Source organism: Euwallacea fornicatus, unplaced genomic scaffold (assembly GCF_040115645.1).
Source record: "Euwallacea fornicatus isolate EFF26 unplaced genomic scaffold, ASM4011564v1 scaffold_149, whole genome shotgun sequence".
Classification (NCBI taxonomy): Eukaryota; Metazoa; Arthropoda; class Insecta; order Coleoptera; family Curculionidae; genus Euwallacea; species Euwallacea fornicatus.
This window is the reverse complement of record NW_027096117.1, coordinates 30611-40871: the sequence shown is the minus strand read 5'-3', so window position 1 is coordinate 40871 and position 10261 is coordinate 30611. Positions and strand designations below refer to the sequence as shown.

At 40.8% G+C, this 10261-nt stretch overlaps 1 protein-coding gene across 1 annotated transcript; it reads left to right on the top strand.

Moving 5' to 3' along the window:
* The first annotated feature begins 1079 nt into the window (after positions 1-1079).
* Positions 1080-1988, top strand: LOC136350185 (uncharacterized). Its single transcript, XM_066301695.1, has 2 exons — positions 1080-1658; positions 1732-1988. Exons 1-2 carry the CDS (start codon positions 1107-1109, stop codon positions 1750-1752), a joined length of 573 nt encoding a protein of 190 aa, XP_066157792.1. The 5' UTR covers positions 1080-1106; the 3' UTR covers positions 1753-1988.
* The last annotated feature ends 8273 nt before the right edge of the window (positions 1989-10261 follow it).

Genomic DNA, 10261 nt, shown 5'->3' with positions numbered 1-10261 from the left:
TAACATGACTAATAAGGATTCATTGTATCTTTGTGAGTCTTCGAGATAATGAGTAATTTATGTTCTCAAACACACATCTTTTGCGACTTTTCAAGTTTTGAACCTCAGTAACTTCGGCATATGAGCTCCAACTACCTTCAAAAATGGATCACAGAATCACCTCGACCAGCTCTTTAACATGACTAATAAGGATTCATTGTATCTTTGTGACTTTTTGTGATAATGAGTAATTTATGTACTTAAACACACACCTTTTATGACTTTTCAAGTTTTGAACCTCAGTAACTTCGGCATATGGGCTCCAACTACCTTCAAAAATGGATCACAGAATCACCTCGACCAGCTCTTTAACATGACTAATAAGGATTCATTGTATCTTTGTGAGTTTTCGAGATAATGAGTAATTTATGTGCTTAAACACACATCTTTTGTGACTTTTCAAATTTTGAACCTCAGTAACTTCGGCATATGAGCTCCAAATACCATCGCAAATGGATCACAGATTCACCTCGACGAGATCTTTAACATGACTAATAAGGATTCATTGTATCTTTGTGAGTTTTCGAGATAATGAGTAATTTATGTTCTCAAACACACATCTTTTGCGACTTTTCAAGTTTCGAACCTCAGTAACTTCGACATATGAGCTCCAAACACATTCATAAACGGATCACAGATTCACCTCGACGAGATCTTTAACATGACTAATAAGGATTCATTGTATCTTTGTGAGTCTTCGAGATAATGAGTAATTTATGGTCTCAAACACACATCTTTTGTGACTTTTCAAGTTTCGAACCTCAGTAACTTCGGCATATGAGCTCCAACTACCTTCAAAAATGGTTCACAGAATCACCTCGACCAGCCCTTTAACATGACTAATAAAGATTCATTGTATCTTTGTGAGTTTTCGTGATAATGTGTAATTTATATTCTCAAACACACATCTTTTATGACTTTTCAAGTTTTGAACCTCAGTAACTTCGGCATATGAGCTCCAACTACCTTCAAAAATGGATCACAGAATCACCTCGACGAGATCTTTAACATGACTAATAAGGATTCATTTAGGAGCGGGAGTGAATGTGGAGAGTGTAAATGGCACGATGGCGGTATTTAAGGAACTCAGATGTCTACAGATCAATCTGGACAGAAGGCGGGTTGCTACCGACTTGCTGTACCAGACGATCAGAGAACAGGACATTGATGTCGTTCTGGGGCAGGAGCCTAACCAAGCCCTGAAGAATGTCATCAGGGATAATGACGATGGAGCGTTCATTTGGCTTAAAAGCGGGATGAGAGCGAAGTCGATCCACAGGGACCGGGGGTTCGTGGCGGTGGAACTGGGCCGATTTACGCTGGTCTCGGTATACTTCTCGCCGAATAAGACCACAGGTGAGTTCGAGGCCATGATTAATCGGTTAGATAATTTTGTAGGAGGCATGGACGGCAGGAGAGTCCTCATAGCTGGGGACTTCAATGCGAAATGCCAGATATTTGGTTCTGGCGTCAGGAATGCCTACGGGAGAGTCCTGGAGGAGTTCGTTGAAGCGAGAGAGCTCACCCCGCACAACAACGGGGGAGAGTGGACGTTCGGCAACAAGAATGGAAGATCTGTCATAGACGTAACTATGAGTGGCGCTATCGTAGCGCGCATGGTGAGTCAATGGCAGGTCGAGCGGGACGTGCTGAGTGGAAGTGGACACAGGTACATAACCTACAGAATTGTAGGGAATGGAACCGAAACTCTAGGAGTGAAAGATGAGAGAAATAAGAAAGGATGGATCGTGACCGAGAAAGGAATTGGTAAGTTGATTAAATACGTTAACGAGCGTGTTTTAGGGTGGGGCGGAACCGAACCTGACCAAATAGTCGAGGAAATTGGGGAAGCCTGCGACCAGTGCCTACTCAAGAAGAGTGCAAAAACAGGGGGCAAAAAGGCGGTCTACTGGTGGAACGAAACAGTAGGTACGCACAGGAAGGAATGTTTGCAGGCCAGACGAAGGATGACGAGGATAAAGGGAGCCAGAGAAACGAACGAGGAGAGAAGTGCAGCAGAAGACGAATATGGAAGAGCCAAGAAGATCCTCAAGGATTCCATTCGGAATGCCAAGAGGAACGCATGGAAAAAGCTGTGCGATGACTTGGAGACGAACGTCTGGGGTCTCGGCTACAGGATTGTGGCAGAGAAGCTCGGGCGCCTGAAACCGAGCCACTTGGCGGAGACCGACATGCTAAAGCGCGTGGACGAACTCTTCCCGAGAAAAGACAAAGTAAGATGGGACAGAATTGTTGTAGGTGCCGAGGACGTGGAACGGGTCTCGGCAGAGGAGATTCGACAGGCGGCCAGGGAACTAGGGAGCCGAAAGGCCCCAGGGTTGGACGGAATTCCCAATGAGGTCATTAAGACCTACCTTGAGATTAAGCCCCAAGGGATGGCAGACTGTGTCACGAACATCCTGGTGACAGGGCAATTCCCGAAAATATGGAAGAGGGCCCGGTTAGTTCTGGCGGAGAAGCCGAAGAAAGACCCGACAGCGGAGGCGTCGTATCGTCCCATCTGTCTCATCGACGGGCTCGGGAAGGTCGCGGAGAAAGTGATCAAGACCAGGCTGATGGCGGAGGCCATTGAGCGTGGAATGATTGATCAAAACCAGTTCGGTTTCGTGAAGGGTAGGAGCACTATCGACGCAATGCGGGCCGTAATGAAGGTCGTGGAGAGAATTAAGGAGACGAGAACCACTCATGCAGGATTGTGTGTGATGGTAACGATTGACGTTAAGAATGCGTTCAATTCTGCGCCATGGGATCTCATAGTTGAAACACTTAAGAGGTCCCAGGTTAGCAGCTATGTTGTAGGTGTGGTGCAATCGTACCTGGACGAAAGGACAGTGCAGCTGCCTAACGGGGATGTAAGGGAAATGTCGTGTGGGGTCCCGCAGGGGTCGGTGTTAGGCCCCGTATTGTGGAACCTCTATTACGACGAGCTGCTGAAGCTGGATTATCCGAGGGGCGTCACACCAGTGGCGTACGCGGATGATCTGGCGCTGGTGGTTACTGCCGGGTGCAGAAACACACTGGAGTTGAGGACCAAGGAAGCCATGGAGATGGTCATTGACACATTCAGAGCTAAAGGGCTCTGTATGGCGTCCGAGAAGACCGAAATGGTGCTACTCGCTGGGAGACGTAAGCTCACTAATATGAGTTTAGTTGTAGATCGTTTCAGGTACGAGACGACTACAAGCATTAAATATCTGGGGGTATGGTTCGGCAAAGACGCGAGGTTCGCCGAACACGCTCGAAGGACTGCCGACAAAGTGGGAGGAATAATCCAAAAGCTGGAGGGCATCCTACCCAGAGTCAACGGCATGGGATTTGAGAGGAGAAGGGTGATGGTCATGGCGGCGTCGTCGGCGCTTCTGTATGCTGTGCCGGTGTGGCACGGAGTGTTGAGGACCAAGATGTGTAGGGCCGTCCTGGAGCGGGCAAACAGAAGGCTCGCGATCAGGGTGGCCTGCGCATACAGAACGGTCCCGTGCGCAGCGGTCTTGGCGCTGGCCAAGATTCCTCCCATCAGACTGCGAGTGGAAGAGAGGAGAATGGTGTGGGAGAGAGGTAAAGGTTTTAGGAGGGAGGCCGCAGAGAGAGTGATGAGTGAGTGGGAGAGTGAGTGGGGTGTGTATGATGGATGGGTGAAGGTCTTCGTTCCGAGCATTAGACGATGGGTCGAATGCGAATGGACGAGGACCGGGTACGAACTAACGCAGGTGTTTACCGGACACGGAGTGTTCGGGAAATACTTGCACAAAATAAAGGTTGAAGAGAGTGACGGCTGCTGGTTCTGCGAGGAGCCAGGAGTTGCGGACTCCCCAGAGCACACAATCTGGGGATGTCCGGAGTGGGAGACCGATCGGACTGAGGCCAGGGGGGCGGGGCTCAACCTGGACCGTGGAACGATCGGCGCTGAACTCGTAGAGAGTGAATGTAAGTGGAGAGCGTTTGAATGCATGGTCAAGAAGATCATGCGGAAGAAGATTGTGCGGGAACGGTACAGAAGAAGAAGGACGGACGCATAGCGAGAAGCTCTTACGACTTGGCGCCCCGAAGGAATGCCTACCAGGCGATACCGGGGCCATAAGAAGAGAGGGGGTGGTTTTAGTGGGTAGGCGGGCTCAGGCTCGAATCCCACACTACCCGACCCCGAGCGGTCGGGTGTCTTTTTGAAGATTTCCACCTCCTCGGGCACAAAAAAAAAAAAAAAAAAAAAAAAAAAAATAAGGATTCATTGTATCTTTGTGAGTCTTCGAGATAATGAGTAATTTATGTTCTCAAACACAAATCTTTTGTGACTTTTCAAGTTTTGAACCTCAGTAACTTCGACATATGAGCTCCAACTACCTTCAAAAATGCATCACAGAATCACCTCGACGAGATCTGTAATTTATATTCTCAAACACACATCTTTTGCGACTTTTCAAGTTTTGAACTTCAGTAACTTATGCAAATGAGCTCCAAATACCTTCAAAAATGGATCACAGATTCACCTCGACGAGATCTTTAACATGACTAATAAGGATTCATTGTATCTTTGTGAGTCTTCGAGATAATGAGTAATTTATGTTCTCAAACACACATCTTTTGCGACTTTTCAAGTTTCGAACCTCAGTAACTTCGACATATGAGCTCCAAACACATTCATAAACGGATCACAGATTCACCTCGACGAGATCTTTAACATGACTAATAAGGATTCATTGTATCTTTGTGAGTCTTCGAGATAATGAGTAATTTATGTGCTTAAACACACATCTTTTGTGACTTTTCAAGTTTTGAACCTCAGTAACTTCGGCATATGAGCTCCAAACACATTCATAAACGGATCATATATTCACCTCGACGAGATCTTTAACATGACTAATAAGGATTCATTGTATCTTTGTGAGTTTTCGAGATAATGAGTAATTTATGTGCTTAAACACACATCTTTTGTGACTTTTCAAATTTTGAACCTCAGTAACTTCGGCATATGAGCTCCAAATACCATCGCAAATGGATCACAGATTCACCTCGACGAGATCTTTAACATGACTAATAAGGATTCATTGTATCTTTGTGAGTTTTCGAGATAATGAGTAATTTATGTTCTCAAACACACATCTTTTGCGACTTTTCAAGTTTCGAACCTCAGTAACTTCGACATATGAGCTCCAAACACATTCATAAACGGATCACAGATTCACCTCGACGAGATCTTTAACATGACTAATAAGGATTCATTGTATCTTTGTGAGTCTTCGAGATAATGAGTAATTTATGTGCTTAAACACACATCTTTTGTGACTTTTCAAGTTTTGAACCTCAGTAACTTCGGCATATGGGCTCCAAACACATTCAAAAATGGATCACAGATTCACCTCGACCAGCTCTTTAACATGACTAAAAAGAATTCATTGTATCTTTGTGAGTTTTCGAGATAATGTGTAATTTATATTCTCAAACACACATCTTTTGCGACTTTTCAAGTTTTGAACCTCAGTAACTTCGGCATATGACCTCCAACTACCTTCAAAAATGGATCACAGAATCACCTCGACCAGCTCTTTAACATGACTAATAAGGATTCATTGTATCTTTGTGAGTCTTCGAGATAATGAGTAATTTATGTGCTTAAACACACATCTTTTGTGACTTTTCAAGTTTTGAACCTCAGTAACTTCGGCATATGAGCTCCAAACACATTCATAAACGGATCATATATTCACCTCGACGAGATCTTTAACATGACTAATAAGGATTCATTGTATCTTTGTGAGTCTTCGAGATAATGAGTAATTTATGTGCTTAAACACACATCTTTTGTGACTTTTCAAGTTTTGAACCTCAGTAACTTCGGCATATGGGCTCCAAACACATTCAAAAATGGATCACAGATTCACCTCGACCAGCTCTTTAACATGACTAATAAGGATTCATTGTATCTTTGTGAGTTTTCGAGATAATGAGTAATTTATGTTCTCAAACACAAATCTTTTGCGACTTTTCAAGTTTCGAACCTCAGTAACTTCGACATATGAGCTCCAAACACATTCATAAACGGATCACAGATTCACCTCGACGAGATCTTTAACATGACTAATAAGGATTCATTGTATCTTTGTGAGTCTTCGAGATAATGAGTAATTTATGTGCTTAAACACACATCTTTTGTGACTTTTCAAGTTTTGAACCTCAGTAACTTATGCAAATGAGCTCCAAATACCTTCAAAAATGGATCACAGAATCACCTCGACCAGCTCTTTAACATGACTAATAAGGATTCATTGTATCTTTGTGAGTCTTCGAGATAATGAGTAATTTATGTTCTCAAACACACATCTTTTGCGACTTTTCAAGTTTTGAACCTCAGTAACTTCGGCATATGACCTCCAACTACCTTCAAAAATGGATCACAGAATCACCTCGACCAGCTCTTTAACATGACTAATAAGGATTCATTGTATCTTTGTGAGTTTTCGAGATAATGAGTAATTTATGTTCTCAAACACAAATCTTTTGTGACTTTTCAAGTTTTGAACCTCAGTAACTTCGGCATATGAGCTCCAACTACCTTCAAAAATGCATCACAGAATCACCTCGACGAGATCTTTAACATGACTAATAAGGATTCATTGTATCTTTGTGAGTCTTCGAGGTAATGAGTAATTTATGTGCTTAAACACACATCTTTTGTGACTTTTCAAGTTTTGAACCTCAGTAACTTCGGCATATGGGCTCCAAACACATTCAAAAATGGATCACAGATTCACCTCGACCAGCTCTTTAACATGACTAATAAGGATTCATTGTATCTTTGTGAGTTTTCGAGATAATGAGTAATTTATGTTCTCAAACACAAATCTTTTGCGACTTTTCAAGTTTCGAACCTCAGTAACTTCGACATATGAGCTCCAAACACATTCATAAACGGATCACAGATTCACCTCGACGAGATCTTTAACATGACTAATAAGGATTCATTGTATCTTTGTGAGTTTTCGAGATAATGAGTAATTTATGTTCTCAAACACAAATCTTTTGTGACTTTTCAAGTTTTGAACCTCAGTAACTTCGGCATATGAGCTCCAACTACCTTCAAAAATGCATCACAGATTCACCTCGACGAGATCTTTAACATGACTAATAAGGATTCATTGTATCTTTGTGAGTCTTCGAGATAATGAGTAATTTATGTGCTTAAACACACGTCTTTTGTGACTTTTCAAGTTTTGAACCTCAGTAACTTATGCAAATGAGCTCCAAATACCTTCAAAAATGGATCACAGATTCACCTCGACCAGCTCTTTAACATGACTAAAAAGAATTCATTGTATCTTTGTGAGTTTTCGAGATAATGTGTAATTTATATTCTCAAACACACATCTTTTGCGACTTTTCAAGTTTTGAACCTCAGTAACTTCGGCATATGACCTCCAACTACCTTCAAAAATGGATCACAGAATCACCTCGACCAGCTCTTTAACATGACTAATAAGGATTCATTGTATCTTTGTGAGTTTTCGCGATAATGAGTAATTTATGTGCTTAAACACACACCTTTTATGACTTTTCAAGTTTTGAACCTCAGTAACTTCGGCATATGGGCTCCAAACACATTCAAAAATGGATCACAGATTCACCTCGACCAGCTCTTTAACATGACTAATAAGGATTCATTGTATCTTTCTGAGTTTTCGAGATAATGAGTAATTTATGTGCTTAAACACACACCTTTTATGACTTTTCAAGTTTTGAACCTCAGTAACTTCGGCATATGGGCTCCAAACACATTCACAAATGGATCACAGATTCACCTCGACCAGCTCTTTAACATGACTAATAAAGATTCATTGTATCTTTGTGACTTTTTGTGATAATGAGTAATTTATGTACTTAAACACACATCTTTTGTGACTTTTCAAGTTTCGAACCTCAGTAACTTCGGCATATGAGCTCCAACTACCTTCAAAAATGGTTCACAGAATCACCTCGACCAACCCTTTAACATGACTAATAAAGATTCATTGTATCTTTGTGACTTTTTGTGATAATGAGTAATTTATGTACTTAAACACACATCTTTTGTGACTTTTCAAGTTTCGAACCTCAGTAACTTCGGCATATGAGCTCCAACTACCTTCAAAAATGGTTCACAGAATCACCTCGACCAACCCTTTAACATGACTAATAAAGATTCATTGTATCTTTGTGAGTTTTCGAGATAATGTGTAATTTATATTCTCAAACACACATCTTTTATGACTTTTCAAGTTTTGAACCTCAGTAACTTCGGCATATGAGCTCCAACTACCTTCAAAAATGGATCACAGAATCACCTCGACCAGCTCTTTAACATGACTAATAAGGATTCATTGTATCTTTGTGAGTCTTCGAGATAATGAGTAATTTATGTTCTCAAACACACATCTTTTGCGACTTTTCAAGTTTTGAACCTCAGTAACTTCGGCATATGAGCTTCAACTACCTTCAAAAATGGATCACAGAATCACCTCGACCAGCTCTTTAACATGACTAATAAGGATTCATTGTATCTTTGTGACTTTTTGTGATAATGAGTAATTTATGTCCTTAAACACACACCTTTTATGACTTTTCAAGTTTTGAACCTCAGTAACTTCGACATATGGGCTCCAACTACCTTCAAAAATGGATCACAGAATCACCTCGACCAGCTCTTTAACATGACTAATAAGAATTCATTGTATCTTTGTGAGTTTTCGAGATAATGTGTAATTTATATTCTCAAACACACATCTTTTGCGACTTTTCAAGTTTTGAACTTCAGTAACTTATGCAAATGAGCTCCAAATACCTTCAAAAATGGATCACAGATTCACCTCGACGAGATCTTTAACATGACTAATAAGGATTCATTGTATCTTTGTGAGTCTTCGAGATAATGAGTAATTTATGTTCTCAAACACACATCTTTTGCGACTTTTCAAGTTTTGAACCTCAGTAACTTCGGCATATGAGCTCCAACTACCTTCAAAAATGGATCACAGAATCACCTCGACCAGCTCTTTAACATGACTAATAAGGATTCATTGTATCTTTGTGACTTTTTGTGATAATGAGTAATTTATGTACTTAAACACACACCTTTTATGACTTTTCAAGTTTTGAACCTCAGTAACTTCGGCATATGAGCTCCAACTACCTTCAAAAATGGATCACAGAATCACCTCGACCAGCTCTTTAACATGACTAATAAGGATTCATTGTATCTTTGTGACTTTTTGTGATAATGAGTAATTTATGTACTTAAACACACATCTTTTGTGACTTTTCAAGTTTCGAACCTCAGTAACTTCGGCATATGAGCTCCAACTACCTTCAAAAATGGTTCACAGAATCACCTCGACCAGCCCTTTAACATGACTAATAAAGATTCATTGTATCTTTGTGAGTTTTCGAGATAATGTGTAATTTATATTCTCAAACACACATCTTTTATGACTTTTCAAGTTTTGAACCTCAGTAACTTCGGCATATGAGCTCCAACTACCTTCAAAAATGGATCACAGAATCACCTCGACCAGCTCTTTAACATGACTAATAAGGATTCATTGTATCTTTGTGAGTCTTCGAGATAATGAGTAATTTATGTTCTCAAACACACATCTTTTGCGACTTTTCAAGTTTTGAACCTCAGTAACTTCGGCATATGAGCTTCAACTACCTTCAAAAATGGATCACAGAATCACCTCGACCAGCTCTTTAACATGACTAATAAGGATTCATTGTATCTTTGTGACTTTTTGTGATAATGAGTAATTTATGTCCTTAAACACACACCTTTTATGACTTTTCAAGTTTTGAACCTCAGTAACTTCGACATATGGGCTCCAACTACCTTCAAAAATGGATCACAGAATCACCTCGACCAGCTCTTTAACATGACTAATAAGAATTCATTGTATCTTTGTGAGTTTTCGAGATAATGTGTAATTTATATTCTCAAACACACATCTTTTGCGACTTTTCAAGTTTTGCACTTCAGTAACTTATGCAAATGAGCTCCAAATACCTTCAAAAATGGATCACAGATTCACCTCGACGAGATCTTTAACATGACTAATAAGGATTCATTGTATCTTTGTGAGTCTTCGAGATAATGAGTAATTTATGTTCTCAAACACACATCTTTTGCGACTTTTCAAGTTTTGAACCTCAGTAACTTCGGCATATGAGCTCCAACTAC